This window comes from Danio rerio, chromosome 7 (assembly GCF_052040795.2).
Source record: "Danio rerio strain M-AB ecotype USA chromosome 7, GRCz13ab, whole genome shotgun sequence".
Lineage (NCBI taxonomy): Eukaryota > Metazoa > Chordata > Actinopteri > Cypriniformes > Danionidae > Danio > Danio rerio.
The window spans coordinates 33420653-33446895 of NC_141027.1; the positions used below are offsets into that span (position 1 = coordinate 33420653).

A 26243-nucleotide genomic window follows, 5' to 3' on the forward strand; every position below is an offset into this window, starting at 1 on the left:
CTGATCAGATCTGGACATCCCTAATAATAATAATAATAATAATAATAATAATATATCATTATATTTTATACTTCATGTGGTATTTTTAGTTCTAATATTTTTTATTTTTAATGGGGGTGAGGTACTTAATACCCAAAGTTACAGTTTGATTTTATAGCACACATTTTACTACAAAAAGCAAAGACAAGCAACATGTGAATCAAGTTTTATCTGTTTGCATAATAAGCACACATTCAAAGCTGCACATCCTAACCAAATCAGAAATCCTCACATGTAAGAAAACATTTGAACAACAAAAAGTAGCTACCAGTAGTAGTAGCAAAGGCTTTGACATTTTCTAATCGTTCATGTTGTTTTAGTAAGTTTTGATATCCTGTGGGAAATCAAGACACTTTCTTACCCATGAAAACTCTATTAAATGAACGCCCCTTAAGCGGTTGCTGTGCTAATTGAATTCAATAATCCAACACAGAAAAAATCACAGCCATAATTTTCATCATGCTAATCTAGGAGAAAAAGCACAGAAGGGCAGAGATAATGTGCATCATTGTTGTAATAAATGCAACCAATAAGCCAGATGCAGGCCGGTATGTGAGGTGCTTTTAGATTTTCTGGATCGTCTTCAACTGATGTCTTCATTCTTATATTACAGTGTTATCTCTATGCATTGAGCTATAGATGAAGAGCCTTTCTTAAGCAGCCCACTCATGCATGACCTGAACTACAAATCCCAAAGGACCTTAGAAAGAGGTCAATGGACTAAAGTGACATCAAACATTCATAGCATCATGTCTAATGTTCTGTCTACTATTGAATGGATGACTGTGGTTATGTAGCGCCATACTGTGGACAATTGTGTGTATTACAGTAGTATTTGTGGAATTTGTGGTATTTGTACTGTATTTGTGGAAGTTACATTGTTTGTTCTTACTGTACATCCATACATAGTTCTGTTTGTATACTTAGTCACAGTAAAAATAAATAAGATAACTATCTTGTACTTGTTTCCTGCAGTTTGGCCGTATCGACCCTCACTATCCAAAGGTATGTGGTCACCAAGGAAATGTGCTGGACATCAAATGGAATCCTTTCCACGACAACATAATCGCATCTTGTTCAGAGGACTCATCTGTGAGTATTTGCGAAGAGCAAAATCAAGACAATGCTCAAATGATTAATTTATTCATTCATTCAATCATTTTCTTTTCGGCTTAGTCTCTTTATTATTTTGGGGTTGCCATAGTGGAATGAACTTATCTAGCATATTTTTTATGCAGCGGATGCCCTTCCAGCTGCAACCCATCACCGGAAAATACCCATACACACTTACCCTACAGAGAATTTAGCTTAACCAATTCACCTATATCGCATGTCTTTTGACTTGTGGAGGAAACTGGAGCACCCAGAGAAAACCCACGCGATCACGGGGAAAACATACAAAGTCCACACAGAAATGAGAACTGACCCAGCCGGTGCTCGAACCAGCGACCATCTTGCTGGGAGGTGACCATGCTCCCCACTGAGCCACCGTTATGCCCTCCAATGATTCAATCTAATCTAAAATAAATTAAACATGTCTGAAACATTAGTTTGTAAAACAGACTCTTTAAAAATATCTCTTAAATAGAAAGTTCCACTACATTTCCTGCTACTGAAGCATTTTTTATCTCAATTCATGTTAATTTAACAAAATTTAAAAACATAAATTTACTTTATAATCATATTTATATTCCATTTTTTGTGTTTTTTTATAATTAATTTTTCAGTAAATGTAAACTATCCTGATGCACATGCTGAACAGAGCATAATGCAATGTTGTATTGTTATTTATTGACAAAAATTAATAGGATTAAATGGCTCTCTGGAGTACTTGTTTCTCAGTGGCCTGTCCAGTCATAATGTCACTATAGAGTCAGTATATGTTGCTTGATTGTATAACATTGTATTTGTCTTTTAAGAGTGCTAAAACTACTTGTGAAGTTTTACACCGTAAATAGAACAAACCTGATATGTTGTGGAGTAGTTAAATGTAATAGTTACGTAAGGTTGCATATAACAGTTTGTGCAACATTTAAAATGTTTAATAAATTGCACAAGAAAAACACACACTTATTTATTTTTTGAATTGCATTTGACTGCTTTAAAATTAAATGCGGGTGATGCTGTGAATTGGGTTTAGGCTAAGTTGTCTTTAGTGTGTTTGTGTGTGAATGAGTGTGTATGGATGTTTCCCAGGTATGGGTTGTGGCTGGAAAGGCATCTGCTGTGTAAAAACATGCTGGATAAGTTGGCGGTTCATTCATTAATAAAGGGACTAAGCCGACAAGAAAATGAGTGAAAATGAAATGCAAATGTTTTAGGACACGGAATAGGACAGATAAAAAATATATATATTTTCTATATGGCATTGTGTGTATGCTTTATTTTTTATATGAAATGTTTTTCCTCAATGCATTGTTAAAAATCTCTGTTTTCTTATATATTTGTGCAAAGACATGATTTTGAAAAGTCTTTGAAAAGGCTTTGTTGCTGCTGTAATTTAAAATATAATTTAAGGAGTGAAGGATTTTAAAGGTCTAGTAATCAGTGTTGTTATCAGTGAGTGAGTCCAGTAATCAGTGTTTTGTTCTACTGATTAAAATGTTTAAATATAATTAAGGGGTGAAAACCTGTTAGGAATTTAGAAAAGTTAGCAAATAAAGTATGGAAAATATAGTTACATTACTCAATACAATTTCAATGACACGTAGTCTGTAACCTGTTCAAACTATTCTCAACACTGCCCCACAATAGAGTCTGAAAGGATCTTCATGTTACATGGGGGGGTGTATGACTAAAAAGTGTTTTGTTTGCGTCAGGTGCGAATATGGGAGATTCCTGACAGTGGACTGACAAGGAGTTTGACAGAGTCTGTATTAGAACTCTATGGCCACAGCAGGCGTGTGGGCCTCATCGAGTGGCATCCAACCACTAGCGGGATTCTCTTTAGTGCTGGCTATGACTACAAGGTAAGGACAATTTGTGTGACACAATCTGATCAACTTAAACTTACTGATATGAGCTATAAAATTAAAACATCCTAGATATGTTAGATCATTAAAAAAGTGAGTAAACCCACTGCGTTAAAATTATTATGTAATTAAAGAATCTGCATAATTTTAAACCTCAATTTAACAGATTCTCAATTTAATTATTGTTTTTTTTAAAGTGTAGTTGACAAAGAAATCTGTCATTATTTACTCACCCTACACTTGTTTTAAGGCCATTTAAGTTTCTTTGTTCTGTTGAACAAAAAATAAGTTATTTTAAAACATGTAGGTTAATGCCACTCATTGTCTTCCTAGTATTTTTTTCTACTATAAAAGTCGATGGGTGCCAGTATTATAACAGAAAAAAAGAAACTCATTAAGGTTTAAAACCTCATCAAGAGGAATAAATGATGAGGTATATTTCTATTAATCTATTTAAGTAAAGAAATGGATCACTTTTTAATGTGTTTGTGAAAGCTGATTCTGATTGTCCACAATGTGAACACGACATTGCAGCGTTCAGAAATAAAACTGTCTAAGAATGTATCAGAGGTTGTGCTTTTTCTCACCCTGTAGATCCTGATTTGGAATCTTGAGATCGGAGAGCCAGTGAAAATGATCGACTGCCACTCAGATGTGATTCTGTGTATGTCATTTAACACAGAGGGCAGCTTGCTGGCCACCAGCTGCAAAGACAAGAAACTTCGTGTCATTGAGCCACGCTCAGGCAGAGTTCTGCAGGTGCGTTCAGCCTTACAATACACACATTTAAACACTCATTTACACAGACACGCTTATGCCCTCTTTCTTAGGGGTTTTCAATTAGAAACATTTGACATATTTTAATGTCATGCCTGAAAATGCAAACTTTTAAAAATGGGTTTCAAAGTGTAGTTTTTATTTAAAGCAAAACTTTAAATTTTCTGTGTGTAAACTACAAAATATGGATATTATGTGCTCAGTATATATGCTTCAGACCACAGTTTATGCTTCTTGAAACATTGCCTGAAATTGCCAGTTGTTGGCTTAGCATATGTGATGCTGTGTCTTATCCATTTTTCACAGATCTGTGTCAGGTCCTGACGTTATTGTCTGTGTGCAAAGCTTTTAAAAGATGCAATAGCTTTTAGTACACAGTTGTTAAATAAACAAAGCCTTAGCTTTATAATTGATGCTACACACTATTTCATCATATAAATCAAGGATTTAATGGATTAAAATAGATAAATGGGTTAAAAGGAACAGTAAAAGTGAAAGTAACTGTAAAGATACTGATCATGTTACAAAAGACTTTATTTTCAGATAAATCCTTTTCAGCTGAACTGTCTGTTTATCCGTGAAACCTGTTGGAACATTTAAGCAGCACAATTAGCATATTTCATTGATTTAATAATGTTCAGAATGGTTTTTGTGTGGCACTGAAGATTAGTTTAATGATTCATGAAAATTCAGCTTTGCCATCACATTAAATAAATACCATATATTAAAATAAATAAATTAAACCCAGCAACAATAAACACAGAGAGAAATTTGAAAAAGTTCCCATTAGAAATGAAGCAAGCATATATTATCGGATCATTATTTCAATAATTATTGTAACCAATATAATGCTTTTTATTTCTTAAAAACAACCAATATGGAAGGTGTATCCTATAGCCGTAGTACTGGGTGACAATGAAAGGAGAAATAATGACCACCAGCTGACCTAAAGTTAAACCCCACTGGGTTAGCCAGTAAACGTTGAAGGTCAGACAGTAGACAGAGCTCCCATTATCTACAAAAGAAGATCGCAACCACAAATTATGGTAACACTTAAAAAAACACTCATTAATGTCAAAATGAGTGAAACGATGGTTAGTGCTGTTGCCTCACTGCAAGAAGTGAGGTCGCTGGTTGGAGTTTCGGCTGGGTCAGTTGGCATTACTGAGTAGAGTTTGCATGTTCTTCTCGTGTTTGCTTGGGTTTTCTCTGGGTGCTCCGGTTTCCCTCATAGTCCAAAGGCATGCACTATAGGTGAGTTAAATAAACTAAATTGGCCAACGTGTATGTGTGTGGATGAGTGTGGATGGGTGTTTCCCATTTCTGGGTTTCAGCTTGAAGGACATCCGCTGTATAAAACATGTGCTGGATTAGTTGGCGGTTCATTCCACTGTGGTAAACCCTGATGAATGAAATGACTAAGCCGAAGGAAAATGAATGAATATCAAAATAATACTGTGACAAATACACAACATAATCAAGTCTGAATTACAATGAAAATTTTTGAATCTGAAACTTATATTAGTGTATTCCCAACATTAATACTTAATTTACGTTATTTTCTATCAAATAAATCTAACTTTAGTGAGCATGAGAAACTATTATTATAGACTATGCTTAAAATTTATAATGTCTACAAAAATGAAGTGTATAATAGTGTATAGTCTAGAAATCCATACACAGAAGATGAAATACTGTACTTTTACAGGGAGCCTGGTTTAATCATTTATTATTTAGAGACATCCAGATGAAAGATATCAAACATCATGTAGATATTTTAAAGAATAACCTTCCTTTTTATGCACCTTTGTAAATGGACTATTGAGAAAACTGCTGGTAGAACTGATTGTTTTTCTTGGTTTTGTTTTATATTGTCAAGCAGGAGGCCAACTTTAAAAACCACAAAGTGAATCGTGTTGTGTTCCTAGGCAACATAAAACGACTCCTAACGACAGGTGTGTCTCGCTGGAACACACGCCAGATTGCTCTCTGGGACCAGGTGAGAACAACCTCTGTGTATGTGTGTGTGTGTGTGGTTGGAGCTGGAGGTGGTGGGGGGTTGTGAAGGGTGCCCAGCAAACAATTTGGTGTTTAATAGAGGTCTAATAGACATCTAAACACAGACAGCTTGGCTAAAACAAGGCTAAACTTGGGCTGTCAGTGAAAATCTAATAGACATCTAAGAATAGCCCAAAACTAGATTAGTCATCAAATAGACAGATTAGACAGACTTTATATGTGTTGTCATTCATTTCTCATTATTTGATGACTAGTCTAGTTTTGGCCTATTCTTGGACAGCTATTAGATTTTAACTGACAGCTCAAATTTAGCATTGTTTTTGCTAAGACGACTATGTTTAGACATCTATTAGACATCTTTTAAAAGCAAAACATGCTTGCTAGGTGGTCCTTGGGTCAGGCTTTGACCTGATCAAATGTCCTCACAAGGGCAATGCAACCTAAAATCACTGATGATGTAGGACCAGCCAATGGTCACTGGGAGCAAATTAATAAACACAAGCAATATGTTAATGCTGCAATGTTTTGGTCAGGGTCAAGAATGAGAGAATATAAAGTTTAAAAAATCATTATTTTTTAACATAATGACAGATGAAGCCAACAGATGACAGAAAAACAAATGTGTGGATGCTTCTGTCTGATTAATTCCCAAAACTCATCCAGAAATACACAGTCCCTGATGTCTGCATGCATTGCCCTAAAGATTACCCACTGAAAGTCATTATGTTTTCTTCTCAGCATGCTCCCTGTAATTATTGTGTGATAATCACATTCATTGTTGTTTGAAATTGTAGCTAAACACTTACTCTTAACTGCAGTGGAAAGAGAATGTGGGTTAAGACGCTGGTTGCTTTGCTCTTAACGCATTGTTAATTTTTTTTTCTTATATCGTCAATTTGTTAATTGGTTATTTTTTATTTTAAAAAGATTTTTAAAAATCTGCAAATATTGGTACAGTGTTATCTGATGTTATCTTTGACTTCAGGAGGATCTGTCCATGCCGATCATTGAAGAGGAGATTGATGGTCTTTCTGGACTACTTTTCCCTTTCTATGATGCAGACACACACATGTTGTACTTAGCAGGCAAGGTACACATTACTTCTAACTCATAAGGATTCTTATATGCTTTTAATGTTTGTTAATTGTTAAAAATATAATTAATGGAAAAAATTTAATTATGTATTAGACTAATCATGTATCATATATTATCATTTTTTTGTTTTTTTGTTGTTTTTATTACTTGTATTCTTTTAATTTGTAAATCACTTTGGATAAAAGCATCTGCTAAATCAGTGGTTCCCAAAGTGGGGGTCGTGGGACAATGACGGGGTCTCTTGGTGCATTCCAAAAGTCAAATAAATTTGATTAAATTATTAGAATTACCACATTCTATTCATAAAACTAATAGTTAATTAAACTAGTAGTTAATAGTTACATAAAGATCAGCATCATGCAAATGAAAAGCTATCACCCTTTCAATTATTATTTAAAAGATTGGTGTGTTTACGTTCGATTAACAACACAGCGATAGCGTCGGCTGCAGCAGTTTGATTTTATAACACCAGGTTAACTTTTCTGACACTTTTCTGGCAATTAAACACATTAAAAATAAATATACAGGCCACAACTGATCATTGAGAATGATCTCTAAGTGGCGGTCTCTAAAATTAAACCAAGAATAGACTTGCACTGAAAACATTGTGTCCACCAGTCTTTTTAGGTAAGGTTAATATTTCTTTAAACTGAATAATACATTTCTAAAAAATATATATATGATTGTTAAAACCCCTAACTGTGGAAGAATATTGTATATCAGAAAATATATGCCGTATTCATTGTATCACAGGTAAACATTAAAATCCACATTGGTGCCTATGCTTAATATTGTTGAGTTCCTTAAACAGACTGAATCTCACCGTCATTGTCTGTAACTGACTGAAACAGTGTAATTGTAGGGTGATGGGAACATCCGGTACTATGAGGTCACACTGGAGAAACCCTACCTGCAGTACCTCATGGAGTTCAGGTCCCCTGCACCACAAAAAGGCCTAGGTAAAACTACATCCTTTAATAATCACACAACACTGGCTGTCTTTTCAAAATTAAGTTGATCACAATGACCCGCATTGGATTTAGTGGCCTTAAGGTTTATTTTAATTTCTCAAAAATGTATAATCTTCTGTCATCATTTAATCACCCTCCAAACCAATTTGAGATTCTTTCTTGTGTTGAGCAGAAATTTTGAGGAATGTTGGTAACAGGTTGATGGACCCCACTGATTTTCAGTATTTGTTTTGCTATGAAGGTCAGTATTTTTAGTTACCAACTTTCTTCAAAATAACTTGTTTTGTGTTCAGCAGAAGAAAGGTTAGGAACAAATGAGTAAATGGTGAGTTTTGTTTTTCATGAACCATCCCTTTAAATATGTTTTTGCTAGTTATCCCCTTGATAATGCTTAATTGTTTACCTCAAAAACATGTTTAGAATGTTTTTGTGAGACGTGTATCACCAAAATTTTGTGCTATATACCATATTTGTTACCCTTATAAGTTGCACATGCATATTTGTGGTAATAGTCAAAATACAGTGCATGAGTCAGTTATACAATTTTCTTTTATGCCAAAAATATAGATAATTTAATATTTTAATTTTCCACATTCCCAACAGTCTATATGTGGGTGTGTGTGTGTGTGTGTTTATACTTTTTCATCATAAGATTTCTAGCACTTGCTCTGGGATCCAAGCTTTTGTGGATAAAAAGTATAAAATTTATTTATTTATTTATTTGTTTGTTTGTTTGTTTTAAGAAAAAGACAGATAGTTTCACTATGTAAGACCTGTTTTTGTTTAAAAGATAATTTCCATAAATACATTTGGTAAATTTCCTATTGTATATATAGAGAAACTGAATTTTTGATCAGTAACGTGCTTTGCTAAGAACTTAATTTGTACAACTTTCAAGGTAATTTTCTTAAAATTTAGAGTTTATTTTAACCTTCATATATCATATTTTTTAATATTTGTATGATATTGTCCTATACCAAACATTGAAACATCAACAGATAGCTTATTTATTTATTAAATCTCAAATTAAATAATTATGATTTTTTTTTTTTTTTGTGGTCCAAGGTCACATTTGGATATGCTATCTTTTGGATATGCTCTTAATAGAGTTTTGGGGAATGTCAATAAATAAAATTGTATACTGATAATTAGATAATTATACTTATAATTATTATAAATAATATATTAAGTAATTATCATGTTTAGCTAATCACATGTTCTTCTGTCACATGTGTGTTTGGACAGGAGTGATGCCGAAGCATGGACTGGATGTAGGAGCATGTGAAGTCTTCAGGTTTTATAAGTTGGTGACTCTAAAGGGCCTGATTGAGCCCATCTCTATGATCGTGCCTAGAAGGGTAAGCATGAGGATATTTGCTCACCGTCACAGTTAAATGCATTATTGAGAGATTGAAGGATGAGAGAAATTTGTGCTAGAAGTCGTGGCAGGTTGGAGGAATAAAGGAATTTATAAGTTGTTCATTTAGAGGACAATATCACCTTTTTTTGCTGGTGTAACTGGTCCTTCAATGAAATGGGATGAGCCATGTAAATTAATAAATAATCTCCAAGTGTGTCACAGCATGTGTGTTTTGTTCTCTGTACAAAATGGGCATTGACAGTTTGGCCTATTATCAGAGGACTTTAAAACCCCTGTGAAAGAAACCAAATCCTCATGACACCACAAATTTAAAACACTACAAAATAAATTTAGTGCCAATTCAGTGCACACAGTTCTGATATTTTTGATATTTGAGAAAGCTGATGTTGGAGAGCTAACCATTGAATTCAGCAGTTACAAGAAGTTGAGCTCTAAATATGGAAGCAGTTACATTCACATTCAATAGTATGCTTAACCCTATTTTTGAAGCAAATTATTTACTAACTTATTGTTTAGGTAGATTTTTTACCCCTTCAAAATATTATTTTTAATTCAAATTTATATGTACAATATAATTTCAAAGCAACTTTACAGCAAAGAGCTCCATCAAATAGCAAGTTAAAGGCAATTTACTAAAATGAATATAGTGTTTTTAAACAACCATGGAATAAAGATCTTACCTAACAAAACCTTTTTATTTTACTTTTTATACTTTTTAAGCATTAAAGCACATCTAGCACTTGCTAAAAAGTATACAATGCTTAGTAGCTAAAAAGTATACAATTGATTTATGATTTTATTGATTTATTTTGAGAAAAGACAGATAGTTAAGATCTTTATTTCTTGGCTCGTATGATTTTGAGCCCATAAAAGCTGCATTGAAACTATAATTTGGAAGTTCAAATTATTGAGCCGTACAAAGGTGCTCCCTTATGGAGACAAATCCTAGAAAAATCCTAGAAAATTCTCTTTAGAACGTTAATTTCTTCTTGACTAAACAAAAGAAATAAACTGATTTCTTGGATGACAAGCAAGTGAGTAAATTGTCAAGAAATGTTCATTCTGGAAGTGAACTAATCTGTTAATTTGCTTGCTTTATATAATAATTTATTGTTAAGCTATGTTGAATATATTGCATAAACTACAATACAAATAGACTTGTGTTTTTCTGTAATATTGGGAAGAAAAAAAAAATAATGCATTCAAAGTCTTGGCGCAAAAAAAAAAAAATTAAAAGATTTCCTCATATGCAGCCTCAAAATGCGTCCTTCGTTTCGCCAAGAATAAAGGGCACAATCGGTGGATCCTTCGCGAACTCAAACATCTCAAAATTCATTGCACCCTGATAACGGCAGGACGTTTTTAAAAGAAAACTCTGGATTAAATTTTATTACTGCTTATTAACAGCAGCTGCTACTTTTGCCTGGTGATGAGATCTGTCCTCTAGGCCAGTGGTTCTCAAAGTGGGGGTCGGGACCCCCTGGGGAGTCGCGGGACAATGACAAGGGGTCGCTTGGTGATATCCAAAACTCAAATAAATTTTATTAAACTATTAGAATTACCATATTTTATTCATTACTGACAGAATATAGTTAATAGTTGCATTAAAGAAACAACAACATAAAAATAACAATCAGCCATCAGCCTTTAATTTTAAAAGCAAAATGTAATTAAATCCATAAATGACTTTAAAAAACATTATATGGCTAATAGACTGTTGCATTTTTGTGTTGTCAATAAGCTCATGTTTATATTTGCCTATAGTTGTGTATGCAATATTTACAGTACAACCACCTTGAAAAATGGGGGTCGCGAGCCACTGATATGATTATTTTTGGGGTCGCGGGCTGAAAAGTTTGGGAACCCCTGCTCTAGGCTAGTTTGTCTCATTTCAAAATGCTCTGTTCGGTCTGTGTGGACTTCGCAGTACTCACTTTTAAAGTCTGCATCCTTCGGAGGATGCAGCCTCTGAAATGAGACAGCTTATTTCACCACACAATATATATTCTTTTTATATATTTAACTACCTTGAAATTTAGGAAGCATTAAAAATGTTTTTCTTGTTTCCAAAGCAACTGCTGGTTATCTTTATTTGTAGCATAAACATTAAAATTAGGCAACCCTAAATCAACTTTAACATAATATAATATAATTTTCCCTAAGATATTGGGTTACCTTTTCATCCAGAGTTCACGCAGTGCACTAATTACATATCCTGAAGCAAACTTAAAAGGGCTTATTACAATGAACATGATAATAATAGTGTGCATTATGTGACCCTCTGGAGACTGACATAATACTTCATACTTCTGCCTAATATTAATGAATAACCTTAATGTAATTACACACATAATGTAACAAATGTAAGGTAAGACTGACTGTTTAAGGCTTCTGGCTTGTTTGTTGCACTTTATCAATTTGTGTTGATAGATTTCGGTTCAAGATGCATATTCAAAAAAAAATAAAAATTCTCATCAGCTCTAAATCATAAATCTCCACTTATATAAACCAAACTTCACACTTTTATTCATATCAAATCAATCAGCTTTTCAGTTCATAGAAAATATGCCTGTTTATATACAGCAATTTGTTATTTTTCTGGCTATTTTCGGGATATAAAGACATAGCCAAAAACATTTGATTCTAAACTAGTAAATAATTCTCAACCCTGTTCAACACTTAAAAACCCTCTTATTTTGCAGTCGGAGACGTATCAGGAGGACATTTACCCCATGACTCCTGGGACAGAACCGGCTCTGTCTGCTGATGAGTGGCTCAGTGGCATCAACCGAGGTGAAGAGCTAAACTTATTTTCAGAATGACAATATTTGAAAAGACAAAAGACTGAAACCAATCACCAAAATTTCTTCATCTGCACGCCCAGGCCCCGTTCTCATGTCCTTAAAAGAGGGCTACAACAGACCCAACAAGCTGGTGTTCAAGGCACCCGTGAAGGAGAAGAAGGGTGGAGTGGTCAATGGCATTGACCTGCTAGAAAACGTGCCTCCCCGTACAGAGAATGAGGTGTTTACCTGGTTTATTATGAGTTTTGAAGAACTGAAGGTAGAATTTCAGACAGAGAGCAGCGTTTAATTTTTAAACCACTTGAAAAGTGTATAGCTGTTTATCAGAATAAATGTGATTAAAAAATCAGTTATTGTTCCAAATATTGATTTCTCAACACTTCTGAAGTTTAAACATTGCTATTGTGCTGCCTAATTTGAATATAAATGTATGAAAACTATAAGAACCAATTAAATTGAATTTTATTTATGTTAAATTAGCAAAAATTTGAAAAGCAAAACTTGATAATATTGTACTAATAATTAAATTTTTAATATAGAAGATATGCTTATGTCTCTTCTATAAAGGAAGGAGATGTCATGAAGATGCAAGCAAAACAGTTTTTTGACTGTGTGATATACATTGCATGCGGAAAGTATTTATAGCGCTTGACTTTTTCCACATTTTTTTATTTTACAATCTTACTCTAAAATAGATTCAATTCATTTATTTCCTCAAGATTCTACACACAATACTCCATAATGACAATGTGAAAAAATATTTGTTTTTAATTTTTGCAAATTTATTAAAAATAAAAAACCTGAAAAATCACATGTACATAAGTATTCACAGCCTAAATTGAGCTCAGGCACATTCTTTTCCCACTGATCATTCATCAGCATCATGCTGTGGGGATGTTTTTCAGCAGCAGGAACTGAGAGACTAGTCAGGATAGAGGGTTTGGCAATGTACAGAGACATCCTGAATGAAAACTTGCTTCTGAGTGCTCTTGATCTCAGATTGGGGTGACGGTTCATCTTCCAGCTGGACAATGACCCAAAGCACAACGCCAAAATATTAATGGAGTGACTTCACAACAGCTCAGTAAATGTCCTTGAGTGGCTAAGCCAGAGCCCAGATCTAAATCCTATTGAACATCTCTGGAGAGATCTGAAAATGGCTGTACACTGTCGCTTTCCTTTCTACCTGATGGAGCTTGAGAGGTACTGCAAAGAGGTATGGGCAAAAATTCCCAAAGATAGGTGTGCCAAGCTTGTGGCATCATATTCAAAAAGACTTGAGGCTGTAATTGCTGTCAAAGGTGCATCAACAAAGTTATAAGCAAAGGCTGTCAATACTTATGCACATGTGATTTTTCAGGTTTTTTATTTTTAATAAATTTGCAGTAATTTCAAAAAATGTTTTCACATTGTCATTATGGGGTATTGTGTGCAGAATTTTAAAGAATTAATTAATTAAATCCATTTTGGAATAAGGCTGTAACTTAAAAAATGTGGAAAAAGTGAAGCACTATAAACTGTAGTTAAGTTAATTTGTTATTAAAACTTTGTTCGAAACAACATCACTTATCTTATGTTACTCGCGTTCGAATTCCGCTTGTTCAAAGAAATAAATAAGACAAGAAGTGATGTATTGATGGCACATACGTTTGCACAACATAATTAAGTTTGCAGATGTTTCTAAATTATGAAATTCAGAGAAACTGTCCTAATGTTCTCTTTCATTTATTCCATAGCTGTATATATACAGTTGAAGTCAAAATGATTAGCCTTTGTGTAAAATTCTAATTATTTTTCTAATATTTCCTGATAGTAGTTTTTTTGCAGCACATTTTTAAACTAATAGTTTCAATAATTAATTTCTAAGTAATTCATAAATTAATTAAACTAATATCTAAGTATTTGACATGCTGACAGTCCATAATAGTTTAATATTTTTTACAAGATGCTAGTAAATTGCTTAAAGTACAAACTAGGGGGGTTAGATAAAGTAGGCAAGTCATTGGACTAACAGTGGTTTGTTCTGTACCCAATCAAAAAAGAATCATTCATTAAGGGTGCTAATAATATTGACCATAGCCGGTTTTATTTATTTTAGTTTTTCATGTTTTTCTTCCTGCCAACATAAAATAATTAAAACTTTCTCCCGAAGAAATATATAAAACTAAATACTGTGAAAAAAAATGTCCTTGCTCTGTGAAAAATCACTTGTGAAATATTTGAGAAAGATTTCACAGCAGCACTAATGTTTTTGTCTTCCACTCTCCGTGTGTTTGTGTAACCCTGTGCGTTGTGCTCTCCAGCTCTTGCGGATGTTCTTCAGACAGCAGGAGGAGTTGCGTCGACTGAAGGACGAACTCACACAGAAGGACATTAAGATTCGACAGCTGGAGCTGGAGCTCAATAACATCAGGAACAGCCCGAACATCAACAACAACAATAACAACAGCAATGGTAGCAGCATTTGACACAGAACTGTTGATTTCCTAAAGTGACACACTACAAGCTCCAAACACTGCTGAAACACGGGCTTCCTCTTTCCTAACACTCAAATATCCTTCCTTCAAGACCGCAGGAGAGCCGGCGCTTGTCTTCATAAAGCAGTGTTTCAATCTGACCGCAGTGTTGACCCCACAGCTGCTGTGTGCTAAGTTGACTTTACTGGAGCGATGATTCACTAACCGGGTGAAAAATCTCCCATCACATGACCTTCAGTCACACTACGGGTCAACCTGAAGTGGTTTTGGTACAAGCTATCCATTGCATTTTCATCTCACAATTGTAGACATTACTAGATTGAATTATTAGAACTATTTATTATTTTCTTTTTTTTGCGCTACTTCTAAACAGCTTAATGACCCCATATAGAGATTAAAAAATGAGTAAGACGTGCTTCCCCCATCCAGCTGTTATCTCTTGTAAACATTAGGTCTATTGCATCATTATGATATGACCCACAGTGCTGTTTTAAAGGGATAGTTTACCAAGCAATGCTTGTTGCAAATTTGTACAAATATTTTTAATTCTGCTCCACACAAAAAAAGTAGTATGCTCAGCAGGCACCTTGATGTCAAAACGACATCAAAAACACATCAGTAATGTCAGTTGACTACCTTGATGTCAAAACGACATCAAATTGGTATCTAAAATAGGTGTCAAAACCAGACCAAAATCTATTACAGGATTGTCATGCAGCCCATTTTTAATCATGTTTTGTTTTGATAGCAGTATTAGATGTCAATTTGATGTCGTTTTGACATCAATTTATTTAAATCCATTGTAGGAATACACAATTAAGTGTAAATTTGTTGTTTGAAATTTAAGCTTTTAGATTAATGATAGTTTTCTTATATTAAACTTTTAGTGTCATTGTTTTGGTGGTCAAAATGGAATCAATGTGTGAATGTCAAATGTATGTCAAGGTTTTGACATCAAATAATTAATTCATTCATTCATATTCTTTTCGGCTTAGTCCCTTTATTTATAAGGGGTTGCCAAAGCGGAATGAACCGCCAACTTATCCAGCATATATTTAAGCAGTAAATGCCCTTCCAGCTGCAACCTATTACTGGGAAACACACATACACTCTCATTCACACTCATACTCTACGGACAATTTAGCTTACCCAATTCTTTTCTTTGAACTTGTGGGGGAAACCCACTCGAACATGGGGAGAACATGCAAACTTCACACAGAAATGTCAACTAGCGACCTTCTTTCTGTGAGGCGTTCGTGCTTCCCACTGCGCCACCATGGCGCCCTGACATCAAATAAATTAGCATTTTTGATGTTTAATTTTTTACCCCGCCCTCCAATCCTCAGATTTTTTGGGACAGTCTGTTACACCACTGGGTCACCAACTTTAGTATAGTATCTGATTGCAGCAGCCGCCCAAATTCCACTCTATAGTACAGTTACTAACACCACAGTACAGTTACTGACACCAGACCTACTACTCGCTGTCCCGGAATTTCATAGACAAATGTTAGCAGGTTTGTTTTGATATCAAGGTGTCCACTGGGTTTTGGTAACCAGACAGTTGACAGTAGCCATTGACCATGATTTAGAGCAGAGGTGTCCAATCTCAGTCCTGGAGAGTCGGTGCCCTGCAAAGTTTAGCTCCAACCCCAATCAGACACCTGGGCTAGCTAACCAAGCTCTTTCTAGGCTTTCTAGAAACATCCTTGCAGGTGTGTTTAGGCAATTTAGAGCAAAAAATCTGCAAGACATCGGCCCTTCAGGACCCAGCAACTTGAAGGTGTGTATTGTAAATGGTTAGAAGCTATCCCTTTTTAATGTTGAAAACACAACAGTTCTATAATCGTAATTGATGAATGACATTTTTCCTGTTGACACCCTCCTAAATCCTGAAGTACAGAGCTTGTAGTAAAACAATTTTGTGTCTGCAGTGTGAATTATGTTATAAGTCAGTTAACAGGTTAAATTATAAGCGTTGCAAAGGGGTCATGAATTGTATATTTTATTTTTATTGCATTATTTGAGGTCCACTTGTCGTTCTTTTTCATAATCATATTTTGAAGTAATTGGCTGTTTTCTATCTCGTCTCATTTTCAAACCCTGTTTTGATTGGCATGCCATATTCAAGACTCCAAAGTAAATGGTCACTGTTGGGTAACTGTTTGACATACTAAAATAATAGATAAACACTGCTTTGATGGATTCTAAAAAACAATACGAGTCACTAAGGTTAAAAACTTTCAATGACTATCAAACAATAGTTAATAGATAAACCACCAATACACATGGTAAAAATACAATGTTGCATTTGTATTTTTAATGTATAGTCAACATCTTTTATTTTAGTCTTTGTGAAAAGCCTGCATTAAACGTCTTATTTATGACCAATCCACACTCAAATGATGCAAAAAATAAATAAATAAATAAATAAATAAATGAATGAATGAATGAATAAACAAAATAATAATAGTAAAAGAAACAAAGGAACAGTGTTTTACTGATGAGAGTTGGAACACTTTTTTCTAATGTTCTGCCTTTTCTCATGATGTATTGTTATTTTCAGCAGCATCTCTATATACAGTATCAATAGAGGGAATTTGATTACCCAATTCATGGCCCCTTCAATTGAAAGGAACTGTTTATTGCAAAAATTTAAATATAATTATAATTTACCCTCCCTTAAGTGGTTCAAACTTTAATGAGCTTCTTTTTTTTGTTGAACACTAAAGAAGACATTTTGAAGAATGTTTGAATCTGGAAACCCGACATCCAGTAAAGAAAATTATCCTATGGAGGTGAAAGGCTACCCGTTTCAAACATTATTCAAAGTATTCTCTTAAAGGTTTAACAGAAGAATTAAATTTTTGGGCGAACTACCTTTACATTTATTGAAATGATTTTACAGTATAGATGAAGCAATGTCAGGTTTTATCGTTTATTACACTTTGCACCTGATGATGCATTTAAAAAACTTTTTAAAATTCCACTAATTGTATAGTCATTAATTGAATTAGTGATAGAGGTAGTGTTAGATGACATGCACTGTAGTTTGAAGGGAAGGCAAATGTTGAGAAAAAATGTGGTATAAAGAAAGTTCAGTGTTGTAGGATGCATTTTTGATTCAGTTTGATGAAGGAATGGTAATATCCTATTTTAGAGACAGACTGTGATTTATAACTCATAATGAAGCACTGTTATATTTTATTAACCTTTAAATCAAGCCTATTTATTGATTTCCATGTTCAGTTCGCACTTTTAAATGAAGGTTTTTGTCTTCAGGTTTTTTTGGTTTGAGCTTGTAACCACTTATCCTTGCCATTTCATAATTGTCAAATTATTTACATCTTAAAGTGCTTCTTAGTTTGAATGTATATTGCTGTCGATAGCATTGTATTCAGCATTCAACTTTCAGTGTAAGCCCCTTCAAATGTTGTACACAGGTTTCGGTTGTGCAAATATTATGCAATGTTTCAGTTCTTGAAGGAATAGTTTACCCCAAAATGAAAAATTACTCATTATTTGCTCACCATTAGTCAGTTTGAAACCTTTATGAAGTTCTTTTTTTCTGTTGAACACAAAAGATATTTTAAAGAATGTCACATATTTTTACATTGGATATTTTTATTGATATGTTTTGTTTTCAACAGAAAAAAAAACTTAAAGAGGTTTCTGACAAATTAATGATGAGTAAACGATGACGATTTTTAATTTTGTGTGAACTATCACATTTAAATCTTACTTTATTAATTAAAATATGCTAACATATTTATTTTGCCACCAAACTAGACTTTTCTAATGTTTTTAATACCACATTTGCTCAAACCTCTGATGTGATGTGTAAAGATGTTATCCATACTGATCGCTTTATTCCTGAATAACCCATGATTATGAATTAGCGCTCACCTCGATTGACCAGCATGGGAAGCAAACTCTTGTCCACCTCAGAAATACAGCCCTGAGTATTAAAAAAATTTCCTTGCTGACGCTATTTAATTAAAACAATATGCTGTTGAGCTTTGTGAATATTTTGCCTCATAAAACAATAACACAAACTGCAGCCGCTCCGGATTCGTTATTAAATAGTAATAGCTGGTTTAATGTAGTGACACCAGGGGGCAGTACAACCTCAGCTTTTAACATGTCAGCTCGTAGGCCTACACTTGACACGGAGCAAACATTACACAGCATCCCTCGAAAGGACACGAACAATTGTTCTAGGAAAAAATAGGTTCTTTTCTAGCACATGAAGTAATTGTTAAAACAATAACATACCATAAAACGAACAAACGTAGTGCCTTGATGAATTCCGTGGTGTCAATACTTGCTATACTCTGGCCCTGCATTTGGCACCAGCTCACTGCCTACATGAGCACAATCAATGTTGAAATAGTTTGTGCTGACGGTGCCAGAATAACTATAAGACATTAAGCTAACCATTGTCTTTGATTAAAATGTAGAACATTAATAAGTAATCAGCACTCTGTAGGGCACTATTCTTTATTATGATGAACTGACTATACACCATGTTGCAGAAAAGGTAACTGCATACTACTAAAAAAAAAAAAAATTCCTGCTGAAAATATGCTGCATTGAGTTTACTTTATCTAGACTCACTAATTTACCTGTCACTTTTACACTAAAATATAGTGATAAGATCAAACAACACACCTTAATTACACTCCACGCAATGCTTTCATGCTCTTGTTAACAAAGCACATACTTATACAGGAAATATCCATTTGCACAAAAACGCTGCTTTTTATTCATGTGAAATCTGGTCTTCTTTTTAATAATATTTTTTTTTTTAAATCAGTGATCGGACAACTGTATACAGCTCAGTTAAAACTGTATGGTTTGTATTTAAATAATTGGCATGGCGCCTCCGAATACTTACACAATATCCAGATCATCAAAGATACACAAGCTATTTTCCCTGAGCTTCACAATGCATTGTCACTATGTTCAATTAACCCGCAATATCAGAGGTGAGATTATATACACTTGGCATCACTGCAAATACATAATCTAGCGATCAAGTGTGTAATCACAGTTAATTACAATACGTGGATTTCTGTGGCCGTCAGAACAGAGACAGTTCAAAGTACCATAGAGCCGCTTGTGTTTTCATTCATTTTATTACAGTTAATGGTTACAACTGAGATTATTTGTGAAAATGTCTGCCATTATCAAAGGGAATCAGAAAAAAATATATTTGGTCATTATTTACAAAGAACACGAAACCTCTGAAACTATCCACACAAAAGGGAAAAGGGGATCAGGACTCATTTGACAAGGGCAGACATTCGGCTCTGAACATTTAAAAAAGAAATCAAATCAAATAGAACAAAAAAAAATAATCACATTGAGAGGTTGAACTGTGCATGTCTAAGCAGACATCTTGATGTATTCTTCATGCCTAAACAGCACGTCACAAGGTGGTGGTGATGATGATGAAGAAGAAGAAAACACCAAAGAAACAAAATACACAAATAAAAGATGCAATAAAAAAGTGGGTTAGAAAATGTTCTTCCTTGAAATCCAGTAGTCAACTTTAAAATAGAGTCAGCCATGCACTTCTAAAAGGTTTTTGGTTGTTTTTTTTTTTGTTTGTTTGTTTTTTTTAATACATAAGTCATCACCAGCATTTAGGCATCAACAGTAAAGACAGGGGAAAATTACAAGAGCATACTGGTCTGTTTTTTTTTCCAACAATAATAAATTTCCACACTGTGTTGTCAGCCATTTGAAGAGCTTTTGGGTGAAAATGAAGGGAATCAAACTGAAAGTACAAACCAAACCAAAAGAAAACAACAACAACATCAACAACGAAAAAAAGGCTAAAAACAAATATTTAAACTGTGTCCTCGTTTATACTAACCCACCCCCTACCAGTTGAAGACCTCCCCAAACCATCGCAGAGTGACAATAGGACAGATATACAGGGGTTAAACGGTCAGATCACAATGAGGGGAGTGCATGTTCAGTCATCATCTTCCTCCCCTTCCTCATCCAGCTCTCTTTTCCTCTTCAGACCTCGCTCCTCTTCTGTAAACAACACAGGAGGACCAGGCGTTACTCTCACCCTGCACTCAATTGGCATGTGGTAGCACCTGCTTTAATCTCAAAAACATGCTTAGTGTATTCACTCACCAAAGTCTTCCTCATCATCTACCTCGCCGTCATTTAACTCCTCTTCCTCCTCTTCCTAAAAGTGAGACAAACGGCACAGATGTACACCATGTATCTGCATTCATGCATAGAAAGAAAGCATCATGTGTCCACATTAACCTCTCCGCTGATGTCCTCTTCTTCTTCCTCTTCTCCCTCTTCCTCATCATCCTCCTCTCCCTCTTCTTCATCTTCTTCTCCTGGAGCTGCATCTTCATCGTAGTCCTCCTCTTCTCCCTCTGCGCACACAAAATTAGGTCAATGACAAATGAATTTCTTAATCTCCATTTTAGAAAAAAAATCATCATCTCAGAGCAGCCGGAGTGTTTGGAAACGCACCGTCTTCTTCATCATCCTCATCGTCTAGACCTTCAACGTAAGCTTCAGCATCAGAGTCTGGCGCTTCTTTATCTTCTTTGTCATAGCCGTCGAGATACGTCAACTGAGGGAGCAGCTTGAAAACATTTTCTCTGTAGTCGTTCAGGTTTGTCACCTCGCAGTTGAACAAGTCTAAACTTTTCAGGCTTTCCAATTTTTTCTGTTGAGGAAAGAGGACAGTGAAAAAAACAAACACTGATAAGCATTTGACAACCAACAACAAAATTTTGAGGTTTGTAGTCGGTATTGGTAATACTTCCACACATCAATATTAATAATAAATGTTTATCAGCACATGACTCCGTTAGCACTAGTATGAACGCAGCTTACCAGGGGTTCGATGGTGCTGAGGTCTTTAATTTTGTTGCCACTGAGGTTGAGATGGGTGAGGTTGGGACATTTCCCTGCCAGTACCTCCAGACCCCCTGAGATTCTGTTATCGCTGAGCTCGAGCTGCGGAGAACATGATTCAGTAGCAAATTAATAAGACCTAGCAAAACTTTACACCGCTGGCACTTGTGAAAAAAATTAACAAGAAGCTGCTCGTTACCTTTTTGAGTTTGTTAAGCTTCGGCAAATTGGTGACTGATGTTAAGCCTACATTGATTGTGCTTAAAAATTCCAGTTCCTCAAACTCATCAGTGAGGCCCTCGATTTTGCCCTCATTTGACCGACAGTTGTCGAGCACAAGCTCTTTCACCTGTTCAAGGGCACATGAGAAGAAAAGGATATTAAAATGTTATGATTAATTAATAAAGCATTTGTTAGTCTGTACCTGCAACTTCAAAACAATTAGATGAACGAGGTGGTTAAATCAGCTGTTTGTAACTTCTTCAGTTTGCTTCTAATGTTATTGTTTACCACCAAAAAGCTAACCATATTAAAACTCACATAAAAAGGCACATTTTCATTTACTGTCTACATAATAATCAGCAATTACAGTGTCCTCTAAGTATGTTTTAGTCGATTATTTTATTGATTCCCACGTAGGAAATGTCATTTAAAATACACATTAGTGTAAAAGAAATTTCGTTTAAATGGTTTATAATTCTCAGAAATTACTTTTATATGGCATACAACACATTCATCCTCGAAGATAATTGGCTAAAGATAGAAAAAAACTGAGCACAATAAACACGCCACGACCGAGTCGGGCGCCATTCAGTTGTTAAGTTTACTTCAGCATGCGGTCTACAGTAACAGATAGGGGTGCGTGTTTGGGTGCTTTGACAAAACCTCACATTTGACTCTCCATCCAACAAAATGGCTGACTCCGCAACAAGCGGCGTACATTGTTTTCTCATTGGGAGAACATTTTACTATAGTGCGTGCTGGAACAGCAAAGCGAAGACGCGTAAACGATAGCCTGGGTGTTACACAAATGCATTACATTGTCTTGGAAGAGCGAAGACACGAGGACGGACCCAAGAATTCACGAGTAGGAGGGGCAGAGAGGCGCATGATAATGCAACGGACTCGCTCTTTAAGCGAAAGGTATTGACTTTCACGGAATAAAAATTAAATGTCCCGGCTTTAAACGGGCTCGGCTCTCGGTATTCAGCGCCTCTGCTCGGTTCAAAGCACGGAGACGAAGGCGGCGACGATTCTCTGCTCGATTAAATATCGTGCGTCTTTGTTGCTGGTTAAAATGGCGGCTTGTCCTAGATCTTGCAACTAGAGCAGCGCAGCTTCAAGTTGCGTAGCGCTCACATAAGCGCCCAGTCTGTCAATAACAAGCCGAGCCACACGGCTAAAAATCTCTTTATCCAGCCAGTGGAGACGCACAGAAGTGGCCAGAACACGGTTATGACATTTTAATTACGAGTTCTATTACAGCGTATTGGGGTATGCGTAATGGGGCAATGACGGGGTCCCTGATTATTGTTGCTCTGAATTCATCAGAGAACGTGGTTACACTTCAGATATCGTAAGATAAACACGGAGGACACAAGTGAAAGAGGGAATACCGATTTGGGTTTTGCATTCTGGCAATGTCGTCGACATATGCAGTTTTAAATAGGCTTGGGAACCTTTACGCAACAAGATACACTCTGACACGATTCTTTCTATAGCCAACAACAAATGTGTTCATATGTTTTTACAGTCATAACCAAACCAAATACGCGATGATTAGCAACGTGCCGAAAGCCCACGGAAAGATCCCGCCTAAGTATTTACACAACTTTCTTTGATTGAGAAACGAAAATGTTTTCCATTCCGGCTCAAATCCGTCAATAAAAGCCGTTTGCTGGAGAGATGCCACCAAATTTAGTTGACCGATCGGGTTATCGCGAGCTATCTGTCAAATCGTCTGCACAGCAATCCACAAAATGCGTCCCACAACAAGTTACCGAACTGGCCAACGACCACTGTGACTGGCAAGTATGAATGTTGAATTGAAAATGGATGTGCGAAAGTGTGAGAGAGGCATGAACTGACGGCGGGCGACTTTTGCAGCACTGAGGATGCAAAGGAAAAGGGCGCGTTCAGGGGCTACAAAGTTACAAATATGGCTTCTCACGCCGCTTCCCTTGTTTATACACTGAATGCATGCAGCTCTTGCAGTCTCAGACCACAGCATCACCAAAAGGTCTCGCGAAAGTTGGGGAAATTCGTCGGGAAAACTGGTAAACTTATGGGCCGCGTGAAGGTAGACTGAGATAACAACATCCAAGGCTCTAGGCTCGCAACAAAGTCGCCGCAAACTTTTCATTCAAGACATCAACTTGACGCGTGCACATCTAGTGTTGTCCATCCACGCAGAACTACTCTAACCAACAGTTTTAATAAAATCATATCACTCAGCAATTAATAAAGATGCTTACGTCTGACGGCGTCCGGTTCCGCAACTCCAGGTGAATTCTCTTTTTCATATCCATCTCTGTGAACTCTAAATGAGTGATTTAAACCAAAGAGCGCAGTTAGACTTGGAGTCTTTGCTGCACATTCAGCTATAGCCTCTTAACAAACTAGCTATTGCGAGTCTCACAAACATGATGCCTCAGAAGGTGGGAGTTGGGTGTGGGATTGTCGTCACCAGCGACCAATTAGAAACGCGCAACGGAATGTGAAAACACTCACAACTGAGCTGACGGCCAATCAGCGGCCGATTACAAACTGGGTGGGGTTACAGGAACAGTTAGGTTGATCCTGCGAATCTGTTTTAGGGTGACATCTATGCGATAAAATCAACCGAACTGGCGAAGGCGCCAGATACTAAATAGAGGTTATGGTAGTTGCTTTAGTTTTGAGTGGGGTTATGTACGCTAAGTTGAAGATAAACGAGTTATTTGTCTACCAAGGCGCTTTGAAATTAATAAAATTAAACGCAATGAAGCCCGCAAGGATCGTGTGAACGAGGGTGGTAAACATAAATATTTAGTCAGAGTGCTGCTTTCTGTTTTGAAGCATATAATTTCCTATCAGGTAAGTGCAGTCAGTCACTTTGGACTGATGGATGGTAGACCGTCAGGAAAACACGACCCCTCCCCCTTTTGGAGGGAATGCACGGTGGCGACCACTGACACTATCTGCGCTAAAATCTTCAATACTTATATTCTAGTTTACAGTGAACACAAAGTACGACACTGCGTGTAAGCATGAGTGTGATTGAAGCAGTGGCCGTTTTTGTCCCCGCTTAGATAAATGCTGATATGTAAACAACATGATGGTTTTAACATATGGATCATAATTAGTGAAAGCGAACAAAGTGACTGTTGCATAACAGTATGAGACGTACAGATTGTAACATCCCGACATCTCTAACGCTGTAAGTGGTGATATGACATGAATCGACGTAGTTTAATTATTACATCCGAGCCCAGCTATACGGCAGAGCCCATAAGTTACCAGTCTTATTAAAAACAAGTTTGTCACATGCACTTGACTGCCACATCGCACACTCCAACCACGAGCCCACGCTTTTTCCTACAGTTCAAACCGGCCAATCGTATTTCAGGGGGAGCATTCACTTCCGCTTCTCGCTTTGACTATTGTTGGTATTGAGGGGGAAAAAAACAAGGTCACCTGACTGTTCCCGGCGCCATCTTAATTCGCAAAATACAACACATTCAAATAATTATAATACCATTTATTGACTTTTAAAACGAACAAAAAGCAGCAGACTTTACCTATATTTGATGTCATGTCTGTGTGTCGCTCCGCTACCCCTTAGAAACAACTGTAGAGCAACTGCTTGGCGCATGATTGTTTTCACAAGTGCACCGGCTGGGTTGTTTGTTGAGAGAGCGCATTTCACTGGCGAATTTGTCGTTTTACAACGTTATTTCGAAATCACTTCACACCAGGACATTTTGCCCTTGAAGACAACAGAAAAAAAAATCTTCTTCTCTCGATCTGGCCACTGACTCCAACCCGCGCAAGCGGGCTGCTCTCAAGCCCTTTTGATTGTACTTGCGCATTAGTTGAGACCATTTTTCCTCTGGGTGTGTCTCACTCGTTGTCTGAACGCCCTTGCTAGCAGTACTGCATCAACTGTGTGTGTCAGTGTGTGTGTGTGTGGATTGCATTGCAGAGTGCGTGCACGATGTGCGCAGAGCCAAATCGCATTCGCACGCTTTGTGGCACACACGCACTCCTTTTCACACCACCGACGGCTAACTTTCGTGCGTGAAAGGCGAGGAACGTCACCAGGACAAAGCGTAGAAGATTAGCAAACGTGCACGAACATGTTTGGTCATGCGAGTCAGAAATGAACGTTCAAGAAACTAGTTTTTGCGGGGTAGACTTCACTGGTTTGAGAAATGTCCATGGGGATCGCGGATATCATGTGACACTCGCCGAGAAGCTTTAGATAGTTGCGTTAAAAAGCTATTTGGAGAAATGTGTGCTTATTTTAACTGGACAGTTGCATTGATTAAAAAAGATCAGTTCGTGACGTGTTCAGTCGTCAGCCTTGACATTCAGCCTCTTCAAAACAATGCTTTTCCTTTTCCAGGACCATCTTTCTTACACAATGTTTCTAGTTTTGTGATTTAGTTTCAGCATTTTTTAACCAAACTGAAATATCCAATATCAAGCAGTTAATCACAAGTGTGTTGTTCTCACCACTTCTACTCCATAAATAGATCTTTATTCATGACCTAAAAACAAATCATATTTTCTATTATTTATTTTAGGTCCAGAATTTAGTCATAGCTA

The 26243-nt window shown here is 36.1% G+C and overlaps 2 protein-coding genes across 7 annotated transcripts in view; one reads left to right on the forward strand and one right to left on the reverse strand.

Moving 5' to 3' along the window:
• The window catches only part of coro2ba (coronin, actin binding protein, 2Ba), a 72618-nt gene extending 54029 nt beyond the window's left edge, over positions 1 to 18589 (forward strand). For 2 of the 5 annotated variants that reach the window (XM_087261356.1, XM_087261357.1), the window contains exons 3-12: positions 1015 to 1131; positions 2859 to 3008; positions 3606 to 3770; positions 5671 to 5787; positions 6793 to 6897; positions 7765 to 7861; positions 9119 to 9231; positions 11957 to 12047; positions 12139 to 12278; positions 14362 to 18589. In XM_087261356.1, coding sequence (XP_087117482.1) covers positions 1015 to 1131; positions 2859 to 3008; positions 3606 to 3770; positions 5671 to 5787; positions 6793 to 6897; positions 7765 to 7861; positions 9119 to 9231; positions 11957 to 12047; positions 12139 to 12278; positions 14362 to 14526 — 1260 coding nt within the window. In that variant the 3' untranslated portion in view covers positions 14527 to 18589. The remainder of the gene's footprint in view (positions 1 to 1014; positions 1132 to 2858; positions 3009 to 3605; positions 3771 to 5670; positions 5788 to 6792; positions 6898 to 7764; positions 7862 to 9118; positions 9232 to 11956; positions 12048 to 12138; positions 12279 to 14361) is intronic. The other 3 variants (XR_015495827.1, XR_015495828.1, XR_015495829.1) reach the window with 3 other exon arrangements.
• Positions 18590 to 19653: 1064 nt separating this feature from the next.
• Positions 19654 to 25581, reverse strand: anp32a (acidic nuclear phosphoprotein 32 family member A). Of its 2 annotated transcripts, XM_087258868.1 has the most exons (8): positions 25214 to 25581; positions 23909 to 23973; positions 21634 to 21783; positions 21414 to 21536; positions 21045 to 21243; positions 20826 to 20944; positions 20688 to 20742; positions 19654 to 20582 (listed from the first exon to the last, which is right to left on the reverse strand). In XM_087258868.1, the coding sequence occupies exons 1-8, from the start codon at positions 25227 to 25229 to the stop codon at positions 20518 to 20520; spliced, it is 792 nt and encodes a 263-aa protein (XP_087114994.1). In that variant the 5' UTR covers positions 25230 to 25581; the 3' UTR covers positions 19654 to 20517. The 2 variants fall into 2 exon arrangements, with proteins under 2 accessions (XP_087114994.1, NP_956280.1); NM_199986.1 differs by lacking the exon at positions 25214 to 25581 and having other exon boundaries at positions 19657 to 20582; positions 23909 to 24049.
• Between the last annotated feature and the right edge of the window lie 662 nt (positions 25582 to 26243).

Bases quoted from the DNA above. Each gene is read 5' to 3' on its own strand.
- anp32a (XM_087258868.1), bottom strand. The intron at 21,537-21,633 runs GTAACGAGCAGC...TGTTCTCCGCAG, and splicing joins AGCTTAACAAACTCAAAAAG to CTCGAGCTCAGCGATAACAG. The intron at 20,583-20,687 runs GTGAGTGAATAC...TGTTGTTTACAG, and splicing joins AGATGATGAGGAAGACTTTG to AAGAGGAGCGAGGTCTGAAG.